A 21,534-nucleotide genomic window follows, 5' to 3' on the forward strand; every position below is an offset into this window, starting at 1 on the left:
AAAATAAAAAGCGTTAATAATCTCATTTGATAAAGACGTATCATCTAAACAAGTCTCAAAGGCTTCCTTCTTGTTTCTAAATAGGTTACCCAAAAAACCCTTCGGGGTAACCTGATGCCATTGTAGCGAATATCCATTAAGGGTGGCTAACTTAAGCTCTCCATCAGGGGCATGGAAATGTCCGTTCTCTTTCCTAATTAATAGGCCCTTTGAGATTGTCAGGGACTGCGGATAGTGATCACTTAATAGTATGTCGTAAGTTTCATAATTAAAGGCATAGCAATTTAAATTATTTGAGATTAAGACGTAATGAATAATGCTATGATTATCCCTCCCGTTAAAAGTACACCTAAAGGGGACATATGGGGTTGAAATTTCGTTTGAGAAGGACAAATCTGTTGTATAAATCAGTTAATTTAGTTTATCTCCAAAACAATTATGAGTAAAATGTGTTTTAGCCGTGCAATCTAGGTTATTCAATCCACATACTTTCTCAGTGGACAAGCTACACAGTTGAATATTAAAATCACCTCCCCACACAATTGATAACTTTTTCTTATTGGTATCATCCAGTTTTTCCAGGTAATCATACAACTTCTGTAGATGTATTAAAATGTTGCAGTTTGGGGAGTTGTTATACTGATTGATCACAGCTATCCTAACCAGGCCAGGTCCTTCACATACAAGCACTTGAATGAAAGGGTTCAATAATTCTTTCACTAATCTTGCAGGTGGTAAATCATTAAAGACAAAAGTGCATAGATGGTTCTACCATGAAGGGATGGAACAGGGGGGACATGGAAAGTTCCATACCCATTCATGTGAACAGGCTTCACCAACCAAGTCTCCAGAAAGCAAATAAAGTAAACATTTTCTATGAATTCTAACCACTTAGGGTTAGTGATTTTATTCTGCAGGCCTGCCACATTCCAGAACAAAAAGCCAATATTCTCATTAGAGGATGCAGGGGAATTCTCTGAACTAATAATTGGCGATAAATCACCATTATTTCTGATGGATTGTCAAGCAGGATTAGCATTGGGTGGAGAATTTAAGCCTGCAATTTTGTTAGTCTCACCATTCCTTCCAGAACAATATATTTCATTTATCCCCTTGTGTCTTTGCTCAGTTACTACCTGACTCACCACGACTGGTCAGTCTATTTCAGCGGTCTCCAACCGGTCGATCGCGAGCTACCGGTAACTCGAGTAACCACCATGAGTATCTCGCGCCTTGCATCTAAGTTTTGTAGCCTATTATTGTCCTTTATTATTATTAGGCCTTTGTTCACAGCCGTTGCCTGCCCTCACCAAACCCAACTGCTCAGATTGGCCTAACTGAGCTTAGCTGGGGCGGGGCAGGCCAAAGATGATGACGCTGTTCATGAACTCTGCCTCCACGCCACCTGCCTTTCACTGCCGGGCACCGCGCTCTTGATTCTGCAGGACGTGTGCCGGAGCGAAGCAGCGTGTGAGCCTGAGCAGAGCAGCGGGTGAGCCTGAGCAGAGCAGCAGGTGGGTCAGAGTGGAGCAGCAGGTCCTTGGAAAGCCTGCTAGCATGCAGGTGGTGCAAGCAGTATTGAACTGCTACAAACCCACGCCACCCGATTATTTTCTACCTGGCACATTATATTCGAGCAGCAGATCTATCAGTAAGCACTGGCCTGGCCAGTAAACCTCTTTCTGCTCTGTTTACCAAACGGTCTGTGTTATTTTAAATATCATTGAGAGTTTATTTTATTCCTTGTTTATGTTATGTGGAATGTACAGTTGATTACCTTCAAGATTTTTAAGGTACTTCTGAAAAGGTTTATGAAATGTCAATTCTTCGTATATTAGGAGTTGGAATAAAATTTAACAGTGGATGCAAACTTGCAGTGTCTTAACTAAACTAGAAATATGCTATTACCAAAGGAACATTGTATTTGATTTTTACATAAAAACCTTTGTGTTGAAAAAAGTTTGAGTGTTCTGTAGTAAAAGAAAGGTAATTGTATGGCAGAAGATTTTTTTTATCCCTGTTAAGGTGTGGTAGCTAAGATTCAAAACGGAGTGAGTATTCAAAGATTTAGGGTTCAATGTTACCACTGGTTATAGTACTATTGCTCCCGGCAACAAATAACTCGCAAGCTTTGGATTTCTTCCCCCCCCCCGCCCATGTCGCTTGGCCTTTTCGTAAGTTCATAAGAGGTGCTAGCTGCGCTAGCAATATACTGCTTTATAGTGCCTGGGTCATCGTTTCTTGACAGTGCTAGTTTTAAGCAGTTCCTCACCCTTTTGCACATGGGACACTACTGTGACATACCCTGCTTGTCTTCACCAATTTTAGGATCGTAGGTGCATCTGGGCCTTTGCTGACCACTGATTTGAGTGAGAATGTGGCCACACAGTTCATTTGTGGTTCTAGGTCTCATTGTAGGAGACACAGGCACAGACTACCTGGTATTTTAATTTTACAAAACACACCAAAAAGTACTGGCATCAACCTTCGGATTACCTATAATGAAGTTAGGCTTCATGCTTTATTATACATTGGTTGAAGCCTTGTATTGTAAACGTGCTACAGCCGCTGGTATGCTACGGGCACTTGATGGACTGGGTCTTGTTTATAGCCAAGTCTGAGCCCGCTGTGTCCCATCTGCTCCCGAACTATGAATGCTAAATATATTATGCTAACGCATTTCGGCTGGTTTATGAGTGAAAGAGGCCCAAATGATGCCTTTAATTTAGCAACATTGCCTGTCAGTTTGGAAACATCCAAAATGATGACTAAAAGACAAAATCGAAAATGTATTTTTTTCCCGCTTTCCAGCTCTGGGTTGTACATCAGCAGAAGCAGAGTGTTGCCAAGTTTCAGTTTCCTTTACCGAAGGCACAACATAAAGAAAACTCTCCCCATCTGCACTCCTAATAAGAATGTAAATTATTTCACTCTTCAGAGCAGCTTTGAATTTCTGATCCAGTTTTAACCCTTTCTTACCCTCTTTGGAGAAGTCATTGACAGCATATGCACACTCGTCCAAATTATAAATGTGTTTAATATTCAGGGATAGTTATGTGTGTTTTCAAAATGTAGCACAGCAGTAGCTCACTAACATTACTGCAAATAATCTCTGTGCCACCATCCCATTTCTAATATGTGATGTCCTTTTTCAATCTATTCAAAGAAACCTTTTTAATGATGTTGCATGAAATATAACACAACATTTCTATGCAAATACTCTGTAATAGACTCGCACATCAGCCACATTCAAAAAATATTTAAGGAAAATGGTATTTAAATCAATAAGTTTCAAAATGATTAAAGATCATCCGGGCAAGGCTCTCTGCAGAACAGAGCTGGTTCTATAGGGGTGCCTGAATGGGTGGGGCTCTGGGCCAGAGCCCACTTTGCCCATTCCTAATACATCTCTGATCCCAGTGCATGTGGCAATTAACACCAACACTACAGCAGTTTCTTTGGGTAGCAGAGTTCCGGATCATGGATAAATCTGGAGTATTCTAGTGAAGTTAAATCCTCAGTTTGGAGGTTGAGTTTGCCTGTCTCTTGGAAACAGAGCTTATCTGTCAAGAGTGCTTCAGCACCAAAATAACACTGAAAATAGCAAGGTTTACTTTTCATTCAATAAAAGCAGTTAAAAAACAACAGGTGTTTCACATACTTTCAAGAGTTGTTTTACAGATGCATTGTGAGCCTCTGCCCTGCCTAGCGGCATTGGCAAGGCCGATTTTACTTGCACATTAAATACTTTTAAAAAAAAAAAAAAAAGTGTGATACTCTGCCTGATTAATGATTACATTTAATCATTGATAATAAAGCAGTGTTTTGGAGTCTTTTCTACTCCAAAATAAATAGCATCTATCCCAGAAGTTATCCTGTTTACCAAGGAAGTTATGGGTGGGTAGCCACATGAAGAACTGGAAACCTTCCAATTGGCCCTGGGCCAAAAGCATCAGTGAGTGTTGAAATTGTATTTTTTCACAAGCTCAGTTAAGCTTCCACTTGATTGGGCCATGTATTATGTTGAAAAATATGTATTCTACATAAAGATAAATCCATTTTTACCCTCACAAAGAAAACATAGTTAATAAAACCCTTAATGAATCAAACTAGTTAAAAATTATTTAAACATGAACCAGGATGGAACATTTTAAAACTGTAATTAAATAAAAGAGTATATGGTGAAGCGTAAAACTAGTGACTGCACATTGAAGCTAGACTTCAATAATTCACATTTAGTAAGGAATATATGTTGAGGTTTAACTTTTGCAGTGTGTGAACAATTTAGTCATAAAAGCAGGTTGTAAGCTTGTATCCTACAGTATTTCGTTATACTTTCCAGGAATGCTTCTAAGTAAGACAAGCTTTTGCTTCAAGTAGCTGGTAGCACAACCTGTAGCTTCAGAAGAGGAAGAGTGGCTCCTATTGTTCAAATCACAGTATTGGCTCGGAAGAAATTAGGCTTAAAGTCAATGAAACTGGGCGTGGGAGGGTCTCTCGAAAAATTGGCGAGTTGCCTAACCTTCAGTAGCTCAGAAGCAGCTCTCCCTACATGAAAGGTTGGAGACCCCTGGTCTATTTTATGCAGATTTTCTCATTCTTGATATCTATTATAAGTTAACACATTATATAGCTGGTTGGTAGGTGGTGGAGAGGCCGATTATGGCAGTCATTGCTCTGGGTTGGTAAAAATAGCCTAGTGGGAGTACAGAGATCATATTTGAAGTAATATAAGTAGGCCTTGTTCTATGTAAGACGGTCTCCACCAGTCTAGGTGTTTTAAACGACAGAACTACGCAATCTCCTGGTAAGGATTTCTGTGACCTGCCCACCCATTTTATTTGTCTTACCATATTTAGATATTTAAATAGTTGTTCAGTCAGACCGGATCTTACCCCTAGCCAGTTTAGTGAAGTCCAAGGTTCCGATGTCTGGTGCTGTTAAGGTGGGACATTTGATATCACAATTACATAAGGGGTAACGGCCGGTGGAAGATCTAAAATCTCCGATGGTTGTATTTGTTCAGCTGTTAAAGGTAAAATATTAGTGGGCGGGGGAGGAGCGCTATCTACTAGATTTCTTTTTTTGGAACCTAGGGCAGCATACTCATTAAATGTGATATCCTGTGAACTCTTGGAGCCTGGGTGAGTTGTCTGGCTCGCTATGTTGATTACATCTCGATTACTATCATTTAAGACATTCCCCAAATGCCCATTTTTCAATTGACTGTTTAGTTGATCCAAACTGCTTGTACATTTAGTTTCAATTTCTTTTAGGCATGTATTAATAGATTAATAATAATAATAATAATAATACTTTATTGCGTGATTTGAAAAAAACCATTGCAAGTACAAAATTAAAATGTCAAGAAAATTTCATTTAAAAGAGACTAGTTTAGTCCTGTAAGATGAGAGATGTGATGTTGTGCCTGCCAGGACGTTATGCCGACAAAGGGTTGCTGACTGGGGATTCCTCACAAAGTTTTTTTTCAGCGTAGGCCATAAACCTTACCAGGGCACAGTTTAGTTTGGTGTTCTTGGGATCAAAGCAAGCCAACACTGCTTCTCTACAAGTTCTGATCTTTCTTGTGTTCCAGTAATGTTTGAGAAGGGCCCGTCTGTTGGTCAGTAGTTTTGGGCATAGACATATGATGTGTATGATGTCTTCTTTTTGGTCCCCACAGAGTCGGCAGAGAACACGTCCACATTCTTTTTTCCATTTAGGCAAATGAACCAACAAGTTAATGACTCCCAGTCTCAATTTTAGGAAACTTAATTTTGTTCGTACAGAAAAGGGTACGGTTAGATACTGTTGTGAGGTCGACAAGGCATATGTTTGCAGCGTCATCCACCCGTGACTTCTTTTAGCTAGACGAGCCTTGTCTTCGACTATTGAAAGATGTTTTGTACTTTTTTTCGCTAGCCGTTTGAATTCCTTCTGGCTTATGTGCATATTCCAGAGATCATTTAGACCTAAAGTGGTTAGGCCTTTTGCCAGGTAGTTGTATCCGGCTCGCCATTTGCTTGTGTCAAGACTAGCCCACAGGTGGATGCCTAGACTTCCCTCCTTAGATGACCGTAGCTTGTGACAGCACACGAGGAAAGTCATAGCTCTTGCAAGTGTTTGCTGGCAGATTCCAAATTCCAGCCTGATTTGTGCCGGAGATGTTTGAGGAGGTAGCTTGAACACTGATCTGTAGATCTTTGAGATTATTTTTTCCAATTGGCAGCAGTCTAGTCCTTTGAGGACTTCACTGCCATAGGTTAGGGTAGGAATAATGTTCGCCTGGGCGACCTGTATTGTGGGTGCAAGAGTTGGACCTCGTAGTTTCTTTTGAATGGAGCCAATTGCGAAGGCAAGTGCAGCACCCTTCCTTTTTTGTTCTTCTAATTGAGATTTATATTTATCATTGTTGTTGTATGTGACTCCAAGGTACTTATGGCAGCTGGATTCGACTATGCTTTCCATATTCAGGGTCCAGGACAATTTCTTGGCTTTCCCTGGACGAACCACCAGAATTTTGGTCTTTTTGTTGTTGATCACAAGATCGTTCTTATTTGAATATTCAAGAGTGGCGTCCAGGAGCCTTTGCATTCCGATCTTTGTTTTACTCAGCAAAACCACGTCGTCGGCGTATAAAAGGTTTGACAACAAGAGGCCAGTTACTTTGGGGGCGTGGGAATTGACCTTATTTAGGGCTTCTGGAAGATCGGATAAAAATAAGTTGAAGAGTGTCGGGGCCAGGACACAGCCCTGTTTTAATCCTTTTCCCGTTGGAATTGGGCGGGATAATTTTGAGCCGTCCCCGACCTTGATCCTGACCCATGTGTCCTGATGTAAAAGTTGTAAGGCTCTTAGGAGGTTGGCTGGAATGTTGAGACTGCACAACTTCTTCCAGAGCTTTGATCTGTTCACATTGTCGAAGGCCGCTTGGAAGTCAATGAATCCCATATACAGTGGGCAGGAGCTGGACTTTGCTTGGTCAATCAGACAGGAGAGGGTCATAAGATTGACAGATGTACCTGTGTTTTTTGTGAACCCAGTCTGATTCGGTGGAATAACAAAATTGTCATCCGCCCAATCCCTAAGTGAGTTAAGCCGATTATGGCAGTCATTGCTCTGGGTTGGTAAAAATAGCCTAGTGGGAGTGCAGAGATCATATTTGAAGTAATATAAGTAGGCCTTGTTCTATGTAAGACGGTCTCCACCAGTCTAGGTGTTTTAAACGACAGAACTACGCAATCTCCTGGTAAGGATTTCTGTGACCTGCCCACCCATTTTATTTGTCTTACCATATTTAGATATTTAAATAGTTGTTCAGTCAGACCGGATCTTACCCCTAGCCAGTTTAGTGAAGTCCAAGGTTCCGATGTCTGGTGCTGTAAAGGTGGGACATTTGATATCACAATTACATAAGGGGTAACGGCCGATGGAAGATCTAAAATCTCCGATGGTTGTATTTGTTCAGCTGTTAAAGGTAAAATATTAGTGGGCGGGGGAGGAGCGCTATCTACTAGATTTCTTTTTTTGGAACCTAGGGCAGCATACTCATTAAATGTGATATCCTGTGAACTCTTGGAGCCTGGGTGAGTTGTCTGGCTCTCTATGTTGATTACATCTCGATTACTATCATTTAAGACATTCCCCAAATGCCCATTTTTCAATTGACTGTTTAGTTGATCCAAACTGCTTGTACATTTAGTTTCAATTCCTTTTAGGCATGTATTAATAGATTATAATCTACTTTTCATATGTTGTTCTAGTGCTTTGACTGCTGAACATAATGCATCTATTTTTTGATAATCCAAATTGCTATACTATTGAGTGGATTCAATGATTGCCGTCTTGGGTCCATTTTGACTATTACCTTGGTGTTTAGCCCCTTTATTGCAAAGTACCACTTTATTTAGGGAGTTGGTTGTAGGACAGGTGCTTGTTTTTTTACCCGTTTAGTGCGCAATGGGAAATCCGATTTAGACGAATTAATGGTATCGGATATATTCTGTATGCACCCATTTTTCCCCTTATCAATCTCAGCCAACCCACCTCCCTCGCAATTTTTCGAAAATCCATCATTGTTGACTGAATCTTGTAGTATAGTCAAGGGGCTCGTAATTTTGTCCCCACAAACTAACAATGACTCCTCCACATTAGTAATCTGCGTCTCAATAGCCCCCATGGCTCATGAGATGAACTTTAATAATGATGTCTGAGTATGTGTCTGTGGGTGTGTCTGTGGTCCATCTATCCTATCTGGGGTTTTAGGCTTTCCTGATTCATCAACAAGTTTCCTCTTCCCCATGCTTGTTCCTATTAATAAACCACTTGTGCAAAAGACGCAAAAACAATTTTTTCACCTAGTCATTAAACATGCACTTCTTCACTCAGGCAGTACACACGCACTTATGAAATCACCCAGGCACTACTTATGTACTCCTCTAATCACCCAGGCACTACCCCTGTACTCCTCCAATCAGCCAGCCAGGACCCTTGTACTCATAAAATCACCCAGGCACTACCTGTGCTTCCTCTAATCACCCAGGCACTACTCCTACACTCATGCATTCAGCAAGACATTGCCCCTACACTCATGCAATTACCAAGGCATTACCTATGCATTACTCTAATCCCCAGACATTACCCTTGCAATCGTGAAATCACTCAGACATTACCCCTGTAGTCATGCAATCACCCAGACATTACTCATGCACTCCTCCAAACACTAACACATTATCTGTGCACTCATGCAATCACCCATGCATTACCCAAGCACTCCTTCAATCACCCAGGCACTACCCTTGCACTCTTCCAATCACCCAGGCAGTACCCCTGTACTCATGCAACTACCCAGCCAGTACCTATGCACTTATAAAATCACCCACCCCTGTACTCCTCCAATCAGCCAGCCAGAACCCTTGCACTTATAGAATCACCCAGGCACTACCTGTGCACACCTCCAATCACCCAGGCACTACCCCTACACTCATGCAATCAGCTGAACATTACCCCTACACTCATGTAATTACCCAGGCATTACCTATGCACTTCTCTAATCCCCCAGACTTTACCCCTGCACTCATGCAATCACTTAGGCATTACCCATGCACTACTCCAATTACATACACATTACCCCTGCACTCATGAAATCACTTAGGCATTACCCATGTATGCCTCCAATGACCCAGGCATTACCCCTGCACTCATGCAATCACCTAGGTATTACCCGTGCAGTCCTTTAATCACTCAGGCAGTACCCATGCACTTATAAAATCACCCAGGCACTACCTCTACACTCATGCAATCAGCTAAGCATTACCACTACACTCATGCAATTACCCTGGCATTACCTATGTACTCCTCTAATCCCCCTACATTACCCCTGCTCTCATGAAATCACCAATGCATTAGTTATGCACTGCTCCAATCACCCAGGCACTACCCTTTCACTCCTGCAATCACCCAGGGACTACTTATGCACTCCTGCAATCACCCAAGAACTTCCACTACACTCATGCCACCACCCAGACATTACTCTTGCACTTATGCAATCACCCGGGCACTAACTATGCACTCATAGAATAACTCATGCAGTACTCTTGCACTGCTACAATCCTCCAAGCACTATCCATGCACTCCTCCAATCATCCAGCCAGTACCCACGCACTTAAAAAATCACCCTAGCACTGCTTATGCACTTTTCCATTCACCCAGGCACCACCACTACAGCCATGCAACCACCCAGACATTACTCCTGCACTCATGCAATCAGCCAAACATTACTCATGCACTATTACAATCACCCAGGCGCTACACATGCACTCATGCACTACTCATACACTTCTCCTTATATTACACTTGCCACAATTCATACAACACTTACAAATTTGTCTATATCTAACCAACTAGGCGGTTCTAAAAAGAACCCTTTTTCTCTTCTCATTTTCTCTTATATATTATTTTGTGTTTTTTCAACTCTTTTATCAATCAATCAGGGTTTTGTAAAGCACGCTACTCACCCGTGAGGGTCTCAAGGCGCTGAGGGGTGAGGGGGTCAGCAGATCCGTTCAGCCGAAGAGCCAGGTATTGAGAGTCTTCCTGGAGGTGCTCAGGGAGGGGGTGTGCCTGATGTCTGCTGGGAGTTCTTTCCATGTTTTATGCGTGATGTAGGAGATGGATCTTCCACCTGCTCTGGCTCTTGGATGCGCGGGGTTTCGGCCAGTGCGAGGTTGTGGTGTTGTGTAGACATTTGTAGGCATGGGTGAGGATTTTGAAGGTGATTCTTTTCTCCATGGAGTCCAGTGGAGTCTTCATAGGTGTTGGCTGATGTGTTTCTTCCAGGGGGTGCCGAGGACGAGTCAAGCAGCTGTGTTTATGTTTATATATGTTTCTTCTGATGGAATAGTATATAGATCTGGATTGAGGTACATGGGCAGAGAGAGGGAAAACAGTTAGAAAGATGGAGAGAAAGAGAACAAAAGTGTGAGTCAAGCATCACAAGTTAGAAAGACAGGCGAAGTAAGAGGAACAGATTGGCAGAGGGGGAGAGGCAGAAAGAGGGAGTGACAGGGTAATAATTAGAGATACAGGCAAAGAAAAAGAGGGAGGGACTGAGAGAGAAAGAGAAACAGAAAGAGGAAGAGACACTCAGAAAGATGGAGAAATGACCAACGATCCAGGGGTGAGGGAGGTCTTAGCTATCTTTTCAGGTGCATAAACTACTGAAGAGCTAATGCTCACTTAGCATACCAGGAATGTTCTGAAATATGTTAAGTCTTCCTTTAGAAATGTCTGTAAAAGTATTTCTATTTGGTCAATTTATTAAAGACACAGTGCTGCAAAATGCACCATGCATCACATTTCTTAAATGATTTCTCAGTAGAGAACCTAGTCTGCCGCTCCAAATCTTGTTAGGGACTGTCAGACTCACAGATGCAAATTTAGGATTGGCAACAAGCCCACCAGTTTCAAACTTTGTCAGCCACCAGGGCCGGCTTTAGCTTTGGCGGCACCCGGTGCGACAATAATTTTTGGAGCCCCCACCTCCATGACTTCCTCTTTGGATTCTCTCACTACCACGGGGCAAAAGTGCCCCTCATCTCTCCAATCATAAGTTATTGCTAAACACAGCAGACCCCCGCTGGTCAGCGCCCCCCTTCACAGGTCAGCGCCCAGTGCGGCTGCACCAGTCGCACTGCCCTAAAGCCGGCCCTGCCAGCCACCACTAGATACTGAGATGATTGTACTGCATGTCTCTCCGTACTTGCTACATCGACTTGTTGTTTCCTTATACTGACTCTAACTCACCATCACAGCTATCTCTATGGGAATTATTAGATTTTTTTTAGTATACTATATACACCCATACGTTCATCGCAGATATTTCCTCTCATGTTCGTGACTGTTGCATTAAGTATATTTTCCTTGTTTGATTATCTCTATTCCTACCTTCAGTTTCTACAAAATAAAGGTGATGCCCCTGTCGCCTGGAAATAATGGAAAGAAGAAGAATTCCAAACATATTTAGTGGCCATTAAGGATGACAAGATGTCTGTATGATCTGAAGTGCAAGACATGTTTCACACAATACCAAAGGTGGAGGCTCCTTAGGATGAGGAGGATCATCATGACTTTGAGGAATCAATAATGAGGCTTGAAAAAGATTCAAATTCACCATGAGTATAACCCTGGAAAGTTACCACTTCTACACAGTGAGGCATAAAGAAGGGTAGTCATTTGATGGTTTTATTAGAGCGTGAAGGGGGTTAGCTACCATTTGCAATTTTGGAATATCTACAGATGAAACGATTTGTGACCAACTGATGGTCAATTCTAACAGCAAGCTAATACAAAAACATTGTGGAGCATAGCAGATCCCACCCTTGAAGGAGTAATCAACTCAGAAAAGGCATTTAAGCAGTCGGTCTCCTGGGCACAGGTCAATGAAGAGCGGCCTACCAGCATGGCCAATGAAGTGTGCAGTGTGATCCGCAATTCCAATAAGAGGTAGATAAGTAAACAAAGGAAGAACAGCAATAAGCCTTGTTAGTTCCAATGTGGATGTTTTTCATACATGGCCTCATGTAAAAATGCCTTGCCCTGGGAAGAGATTGTCACAACTTTGGACGTAGTGGCCAATTTAGCAAAGTCTGTAGAGAAGGCAGATGTTCATAAAGACCTAGGGTCGCACAAGTATTGCCTGATAGTAACTGTGACAGAAATCAATGTGCTGAGTATGAGACCAAGCTGAAATGAATGGAATTGGTTGTACTATGTGTGCCGGCAGCCCTACAATGTCAGCCGCTTCATGATCAAGTGCGACATCTGCAAGGACTGGTTCCAATGCAGTTTTTCAGGTCGCAAGTGATATTTCCTGTGTTGTACAGCATTTGACATGACTCCATACGGGAAGTGGAAGCCGATCGCTGGAAGGAAGGAGAGGCTGCAGAGTCGAAGCACTGCAGCGCAGCAGAAGCCGCGGTCTTCTGACACCAACGCTGCCAAGGTTTCAGATTGCTATGTGTGACATTTTTATAATTTCAGTGTAATTATGAGTGACATTACAATGACTATAAGTGACACTTTCTCACGAGCAAAATTAAGCAATGAAGACGAGGGAAACATAAATATCAGAAATTGCACCCATTCGAGCAAAGAGAAACTCTAAGGGCCCGATTCACAGAACTAACTTAAGGCAAAATCCTAAACTTACTACCATTTTGGTATTCACAGAAGGCACTTACTCATTTCGGTATTCACAGAAGGCACTTACTCATTTCGGTATTCACAGAAGTAAGGAGTCCTAACTTTAGGACTCCTAAATGCCTTCTGTGAATACCGAAAGTCTTAAAGTTAGGATTTTTCTCAGTTTAGGAGTAGTAAAGTTAGGACTCCTAACTTTAGAACTCCTAAATGCCTTCTGTGAATACCGAAAGTCTTAAAATATGGATTTTTCTCAGTTTAGGAGTAGTAAAGATAGGACTCCTAACTTTAGGAGTCCTAAAGTTAGGAGTCAGCCAGAGTTTGTGGTGCCAGCGCAATTGCGCATTTGGATCCTGCTGCATTGGCAGCACGCCCTGACATTATGGACGTAGGGCATTTGAGCCCTCTGAGAAGTCCAGTTGGCCTGTGGGAAAGTGTTGGGTTGATAGGGCGCCAGGCCCTAATGTGATTTATTTGGTGCCTAGGAAATGTGATTTATGCACCCTGATTTATGCCTCTGATGTTTATGTTAAGTAGGTTATTCCCTAATCTAAGGTTTAGGCGTGTGAGGTTATTGCATAATGTGTTTATTCTGGTGATACCTATGACTAATGTGGTTTATTGCATAATATGTTTATGCATAGGAGGTTGGTGCATAATGTGTTTTACGCCTATTGTGATAATGCTGAGGTCATTATTGTACCAGTAATTACTTGTTGTGTCTTATACTTACTACCTGCATTTTGATGGTTCTGACCGTGGCCCGATTGGCCTGGCCCTGTATATAATCCCCTGTGAATATTGCCTGGTGCCAGTTGGCACAGTGTAAATGTGTGATTATGTTTCTAATGTGTTTATGATAATACAAAGGCTATTTTTTATATAACCTTGTGAGGAGTTCCTTTTGCGGTGTGCCTAGTGTGTTGCTGCTGTGTGTGTTTATTGCACAAACGCTTTACACATTGCCTCTGGGATAAGCCTGTCGGCTCGTGCCAAGCTACCAAGGGGGTGAGCAGGGGTTATCTTCAGCGTGTAACTCCCTTGCCCTGACTAAAGTAGTGGTTTCTGCCTGGCTTAGGCGCAAGCCCTAGCCAACCAGAAATCCCATTTCTAACAGGGACAAATAGAAACTATTGACCACTGGCAAGCAAGGATTTTTAAGGACACTGAAACAAACCAATGAAAAGCAGTACACCCACAAAATAGTATACGCTAAAATATTTAAAAGAGATCTCGAAAGCTTGACCCAAAAAGAAGTATATACTAAAATATATACAAGGGGTCTCGAAAGCTTGATCTAAAAAAAATCTCTGTGAGAAAGTAACTCACAGATATCCAACCTCATAAAGTACAGTTTGCAAATATGCAGCATGGACTATGCTACTTAGTGCTCGTTCTTACTTTACAGCAGAATAATAACCCTTTGTGCTAGTAAATCATGGTGAGTCAACTGCCAGTAGATGAAAACTCCAACCTTAACACAAACATTTATAATCAACACAGCAGGGTCTATTTTATCACACACATTTAATGCAGTAGTAGGCATCTGTTTTGCTCTGCAGCGTCTTCTGCTGACATTTTTGTTCTTTCTGTCCAGAGCTGCCAGACAACAGGTGATTCAAGCTCTGATCATATCCAGGCTGGACTACGGGAATGGTTTCTATCTTGACATGCCTAGCTATTTGCTAGACAGGCTTCAGCTTGTTCAGAATGCAGCAGCCCGTACCATCTTTGAGCTCCCTCGAAATGCGCATATGTTCTACCTTCTGCGGAGCCTTCATTGGCTCCCTGTAAGGAAAAGAATAATCTTTAAGACTCTGCTTGTTACACAGAAAGCCCTATATGCGGCAGGACCAGGTTACCTCAAACGTAGGATTTCTTTCTATACCCCAAGTAGAAATCTTCGCTCCTCTAATTTGCTGCTTGCTTTACAAAGACTAGGTCGGGAGGTAAGGCTCTCTCCTACCTTGGACCCTTCCACTGGAACAAAATGCCCCTCCAACTGAGAAACATTAAATCCACACCCCTGTTTCGAAAAAAACGGAAAACCTGGCTCTTCTCTTGCCCTTAACCCTTCTTCCACGCTGCTACCACTCAGCTTTAGCGCCAGGACACTCCTTGGAGTAGCAGTGTGCTCTACAAGTATCCACACATAGACATAGACATAGACCAAGTCTGTCTCTGAGTCAGTGGGTGGTGCAACTGGTAACATAAGGTCAATCTGCTGCCGATGCCTGGGTTGCTGGAGTGTCTGTCACGCTCCCTGACTGCAGGCAAGTGCTGGAAATTCTCACAAGTCGGAATAGCCATATGACGGTGAGAGCAAGGACCTTATGAGGTGCGTTGCGCTGCTTCGGCTTGAGAGCTGTGATTGTGCCATTTAAAGCCCCTCAGCACAGAGCACCTGCTCTCGGACTCATGCCGGCCAGTGACCGGACACAACCCTCAGGGACGGTCATGATGACACAGGACTGGGCAGGCGTGTAGGCCAGGAGCTTGAACACATTCTCTTGTCCTGTAATTAATCTCTCTGGCACTGGGCGGCAGCAGCAATTCCTGGGTGCCCGGACAGGCAGGACATTGATATGAAACATCCAGCCGTAGCCTGCACTGACTGGGACCTGACCTCTAGCCACCAACCAAACCAAACACAAGGCCAAAGGCAGACAAGTTCTGGTAAAATTAGAAAGCTAGAAGCCATGGGACCAGGTGGAATACGTGCTGTGTCACGTGATGCAGATGCTCCGCTGCTTGTTTCTTCCCATGAGTCTCTGCTGTCCGTCATTTGGGCTGCAAATAAATTACAGCCCTGCAAAGTACCCCACATCAGGCATTAGACTAACACATTTTAAATGTGGTGGTCTGCATCAGTGCATTAAAATGAATTAATGACACATTTTAGTATCTTGACCACCTGCGCACTGTGAGGGAAAAGCAGGGAGTGACCGCGACTTTCACAGCAGCCCAGCATCCGAGTGCTGTGTGCAGATCATGGTGCTGCTAGACTCCTATTGGCCACTCAGGTCTGTATTAATAAATGAAATATTGCCTGACATGTTGAGAGATTAAGGACCATTAATAATATATAATTTAATTTGAGCAGCCTACAACTCAGAACTGCTTCCGTCTCGTGCCGCGGTGGGCTCTGGGCTCAGCTGACTGTATTCAGCAGCTGAGACCCCGCTCAGGCTCTCTCATGTCACCTGCAGTATTTCCGTCTGTGCCAGTAGACAAATTCGTTTCTGAGGGTGGCACCTTCTCTGGCTGTTGCTGTTTTTACCCCTCCCTCAGTGTCATTTACCTTTCCTGCTTTTTGCAGCTTTTCACTCTGAATGCTGCCAGACTCAGAGAATCATGAATGGGCGCCGACAATCACACAGTTTCATCTTGGGCCTAAACTGGGGGCAGCACATACCATGACACATTTCTTGGTGTGAAAAAGGCTGCTTTATTGGAAACAGGTGCACCTTACATCAGCATTCCCTTGGCCTGTGCCGTACAAAACTAAACCTCACTAAGTAAAGTCTTCCTACCTTCCCCCCACCCCCTCCCCTAACCTGTTTCCCCCCCCCCCCTGCAACCATTATAGACAACTGGCCATTCCTAACATCTCTACACCTACCTAACTAAATAACTTCTTATATTATTCTCATAACTGTAACCATCCAACCTTATACCGAATCAACTAGGAAAAAACGCCCCCACAGCAACTATCCTCACACCCGCACCTGTTCCAGCGACAACCCCTTACACGTGTTCCCCTGGATGCACCTGTTCCCTCAAAAGCCAACCGCAAACAACTCCACCACGCCTTCCAAAGTCCCCCACCAAAAAGGCCCCCCACACGGAATGAAAAAACAAAAATTTATGGGGAGGGAGGGTGGGAAAAAACCGACACCACTGCCCGCCTCCCTCACACCTGCTGTCGTGTCACGGCCACCGAAATGGTGGCTCGCGACACGAAAAAGCCGGTTTTAAACCCTCCCGCCCAAAAACCGCCCAACCCCAGCCCAACGAGCCAAAAAGGAGCCCAAGGCACGCCGTACGTGCCTACGGCTGCCCCCTCGGCCCAAAACTCCCCGGGGGTGGCAGGCCTCCCGTTGGTCGGCCGCCCCCCCCCCCCAAACCCCATTCCGCACCCTGACCTTCCGCCACTCAGGTCAGTCAAGTCCCCATGTGTACAGGGCAGACCCCGTCTCACTATTCTGAAGTCTAACTATCATGATGCCTGGGAGGAGGGTCCAGTCAGCGCAGGCTGTGGAAGGATGTTTTTCATTTCATTGCTGCTGCCATCTGGCATCGGAGTATAGGACAAGATGGTGATGGTCCGACCTCTTGACCCCGTACACCCCAGGGCAGGGGTGGCATTGTTGTGTGGTCATTGCGTGAGCCTGAGAGCAGATGCTGAGTTTCTTTAAAAGGCACACCGCATGGTGTAAAGACTGTTCCGACATGAAGTAAGAGTGAAAGTCTAGTCTCAGCTTTAGACCTAGCTCCAGTACAACAGCTCTGCCCTTTTGAATCAATACATTCCAGGCAAGAAGCCTGGGAGCCACAGAGTAGCATGACATAGATGACGTAGACCAAGTGTTCTTACAATGGCATAAAGGGATAAACACTTACACTAGCTTAATGCAAAAGCACAGGATACCACACATCCCCCTCCCAATAACAACAGTGGAACGAAGTTAAAACTCTCAGGTACAAAAACTATAATACAAGGTTTCTTAATCCAAGACACAATCATCTAAATACTTCGGATTGACACGTCACCTCACACCACTATTCCCACTCTCACACTCCACACCTAGACCCCTTTCAGATGTTCATACTCCCTTCTTTACAAACATTTGGAAGAACATCAGAAAACTTGGCAACCCTGTTTAGATTCCACACTCTGTGGTCTTCCATCCTAATGGCATTCTTAAAGACTTTAATGACTTTCAAGCACTTCCAACTTTGAGAGGTGGAACCCTCGCAAGGATTACGGATTTTGACCGTATCCCCCACTCTCACAACCGTTTCCTTCACAGCTTTTCTCATATCAAACCTCCTTTTATTCATACACGTTTTCTTCACTTCTTTTTCAATTCTTTCTTTGTCCCCATTTCCATGCCCCAAACCATGTGATTTCTTAATAGTCCAAGAGGGACACTGTAGGAGAGTAGGATCTGCTTCACATGGGTACCCCCACTTTTTGCTGGTGTTTCACTGTTTTTTGACTTTAGTCTGGCTGTGGCCCTGCTAATCAGGACCACAGCCTAGCTGCTTCCTCTCTAACATGGTTTCCATGTACATTAGGTACATATCTAATTGGATTCTGGAGTGCCTTATAAGCCCCTAGTATATGGTGTACTATGTACCTAGGGCATAGGTACCTCAGAGCCCTACCAGGGGCTGCAGCATATATTATGCCACCCCTGAGAAGCACTCCAAAATGACACCACAGTCTTGCTTGCACCCCTTACTGTGATATAGGCTACCTATATCACTACCTTATACAGACACATGTAAACCTATAAGCCACTCCTATAGCAGGCCTTGACAATCCTGAAGGCAGAGTGCTTGGTTTTATGTGAGAGGGTGCCCAAGCATGAGCTGAGCCCATCTGCAGCATTCGGAAACACTTCCTTATGCCTGTTCTGTGATACAGCCATACCATATACTCTTAAGTGCATTATAACCTCGCGGTAAATGCCAACTTTGGAATGGCTGCATCAAAACATGTCGTGTTTGGTGTCTAATGCTTTGGACTACTACCCCCCTGCCAGTCCTGGCGGCGGGGGTAGCATTCCACCCTTCTAGAGGGAGAGACATGTTCACACTGACTTAACCCGGTTAAATCCTTTCAAAGCCCTGGCATCACAAAATGGATGCCACTGCCACAGACACGGGTCTGGCATCCTGCTGCTGACCGAAACTCTAGCAGGGGAGGCCTGGACAATAGGTTTCCTGTCACAGGGAGGTGTAACCACCTCCCCAGACAGACAGATGTGTATTGGGGCAGGGTGGGTGCATTCAGTGAATGCTTTTGAGACACTGCCTGGGGCACACAAGGTGTCCCTGCGCATAGCCCAGTTCAAACTGGTTGCAGGGGCACTCAGCCCCTGCTCTGGCGCAAAACTGGACAAAGGGGAAGGGGTGTAACCACCCCCACCCTAGGCCCACCCATAGGTGGAGCCTTAGAGGTAGACCATCCCCTAAACTTAGTATAAGTATAGGAACCCAGTCCCTAGGACTTTAGATTACCCTGGACAAACCTCTGAAACATATATCCTGGACCTTCGACTTTCTATCACGACTAGAAGATGGAAGAAATCTCTCTTGGGGTCAAGGAGTGACTCCCCTGCTTGGCAGGCACCAAAGAAGCAACTGATCGGTCTGCATTGCTGAAGCTTCCGCCGAGCGCCGAAGTCTCTGCATCACCAGAGGTAGATTACCAGACTTCACCGAGGCTACCCTGAGTCCACAGCAAAGCTGAGGCCCGTGGCTATCATGGGTAGCGTGGAACTGTGACCCCTGGACACCGTAAACTTTTGCACCAACAACACCTTCCTGGTCATCCTCGAAGTTGTGCTTTGGGCTCCGAGTAGACCCAGCCTTGTGCACCTTCTGCACTGAATATTGTTGGCCTCCACTCCACGAGTGACCCGTGGGCCAGCTCCAAGTGCAATTGCTCAAGGCTCCTTCGCGATCACTAGCCCGTTGGCTAGCAGGTCCCCACAAAGGCAACTCTACTTCTATTGGTACTTTTCTGGTTGCTCCAGATTTGTGCTTACTTACCCTCACTGGGTGAGTTCATCAGACCTTGCTGGTCTGCACCGCAGTCCTTTCTCTGATTTCCTGAGACTTGCCGTTGCCAAGGCTTGTTGGGTCCTTTCTGGTCGCCGATACCGCAGCACTCGACAGACTTTATGGAACAGCTTAAATCCGGATCATAGACTTCGTCGACACCTCCTGGACCTCGTGGCTGAAGAGTCAAGACACCCATCAACTCACCTGAAGCGCCCGACATCTGTGGGCATTGGTCCATCCTGCCCTAGGTCACTGGCTAGTGACCCAGACTCTATCCCCTCTGCTTTCAGGTTCCTTACATCCTAGATCCAGGCTTGGATCTCTCTGGACACTTCTCCTCTCCTCGGCAGCAGCAGTTCTTTGCAGGCTTCCATTGGAATCGACGCCGCGACCCGACACCAAAAGACACCTATGCACCCGGCTTCCCTGGGTGAGGTAACTCAGGTACTCCGGTACTCTCGAGGGTGCTAGCCCTATAACTGTCTAAGTCCAAAAGGGTTTTGTCCTAGTTCGATTTGAAGTGTCCCCAATCTTTAAAATTCCATTCCCCATAGAAAGTAATAGGAACCTGCGGTTGTGTTTCCACACTGCATACGGCTCCCGTGGGTCCCCGACGTCCATACCTCGGGTGGTTCCTTGGGGTCCCAGCGATTCTAGAGGTGACAGGCACCTTGCCTATCTCAGTCGTGGTTCTTATACCACTATTTTAGTATATGGTTTGGTACGCCCCTAGGGCCCAAACGTGTATTTGTGCTTTTACTGAGGCTTAAACACTTGTAACTGAAGAACTTCGAACTCCAGTCTCATGAAGAGACTAAAGGGGTGTGACTTATCTTAAATACATATATTTTGAATATATACCTGGTGTGGTTGTCTTTTCATTTGATCATTCAAGAGATGATAGACTGGTAAAACAAGCTGCTTTACATTCCTTCAAGACTTAGCCTGAAGGCTGCTCTCCATAGCTACCACTAGGATAGCTTTCACATAAGGTTGTCTTTAACCTATCACCATAAGGGGTTGTTTGGACTGATACAAGGTGCCTAGTGGGCAGCATATATCAGGCCACCTTCTCACAGACACAACATGATACAAGCGTTCCTCTTGCAAAACAACTCAAATGGGGTTCTCCCCATCATTGAATGAGAAGAAAATCTGTAACCCTTCACCTTGTTTTGAACTTCAGTGTACCAACACTTTTGATTAGATAAAGCCCTCTGCATGGTTTCCTTGAGCACCCTGTTAAACCGCTCAACTATTCTGTTTGTTTCTGGGTGATAAAGTGCAGACTTTTTGTGACTAATACCACTGTCATCCAAAAATGTGTTAATTTCCCTCGATGTAAATTGAACCCCATTGTCTGATAACAAGGTTGAGGGAAAACCTTCCTTTTCAAAAACACCATCCAGGAATCGTATAACATCTCTGGTTTCCACTGAGTTGTTAATTTTGACCTCAGGCCGCCTAGAATACACATCCAGGAGCACAATAGCATACTTCTCCACACTGGTGTGTTTGATAGGGCCCAGGATGTCAATAACTACCTCCTCCCAAGCCTCTTTGGAAGTTGCCTTAACATCATGGGTTGAACTCTGGGTTTCAAGACTTTATAGCTTTTACCTCACTCTACACATTCTCGCACACTTTTCTCAACACACATGTCCATCCCAGGCCACCAGTATTTTTGCCTAAGTATTTTTTCTTGGTTTTGGAAATGCCCGGATGACCTTCATGGGTGAAGTCAACTAGTTGCATCCTCAAGTTATTTGGAGGAATCAATCTGGAGCCCCTCACCAAGAAACCGTTCTGGCATGCCAAATCATCTTTTACCCCCCCAAAAATGCTCAGTGCTTCATCCACTTTGGCATATTTGCTACAAACCCTTTCAATGCCACACAACACAGCTTGTAGTGTTGCATCCTTTCCAAGCTCACTTACCCATTAATCCTCCTTAATTATGCTCTCATTGACAATACAGACAGCATAGTCATCAAAGTCACTTAACTCTTCTTCTTGCTCCTTGTTCTTAGTGTGTCTTTT

General features: G+C 44.2%; 1 protein-coding gene across 1 annotated transcript in view; it reads right to left on the reverse strand.

Moving 5' to 3' along the window:
• The window catches only part of LOC146784041 (uncharacterized), a 52,770-nt gene that overhangs the window by 19,572 nt on the left and 11,664 nt on the right, over nucleotides 1–21,534 (reverse strand). Inside the window, exon 2 of the mRNA XM_085635896.1 lies at nucleotides 10,017–10,411. Within this exon, the coding sequence (XP_085492022.1) occupies nucleotides 10,017–10,149 (133 nt within the window). The 5' untranslated portion in view covers nucleotides 10,150–10,411. The remainder of the gene's footprint in view (nucleotides 1–10,016; nucleotides 10,412–21,534) is intronic.

The sequence above is a fragment of the Triturus cristatus genome, chromosome 11, assembly GCF_964204655.1.
Source record: "Triturus cristatus chromosome 11, aTriCri1.1, whole genome shotgun sequence".
Taxonomy (NCBI): domain Eukaryota; kingdom Metazoa; phylum Chordata; class Amphibia; order Caudata; family Salamandridae; genus Triturus; species Triturus cristatus.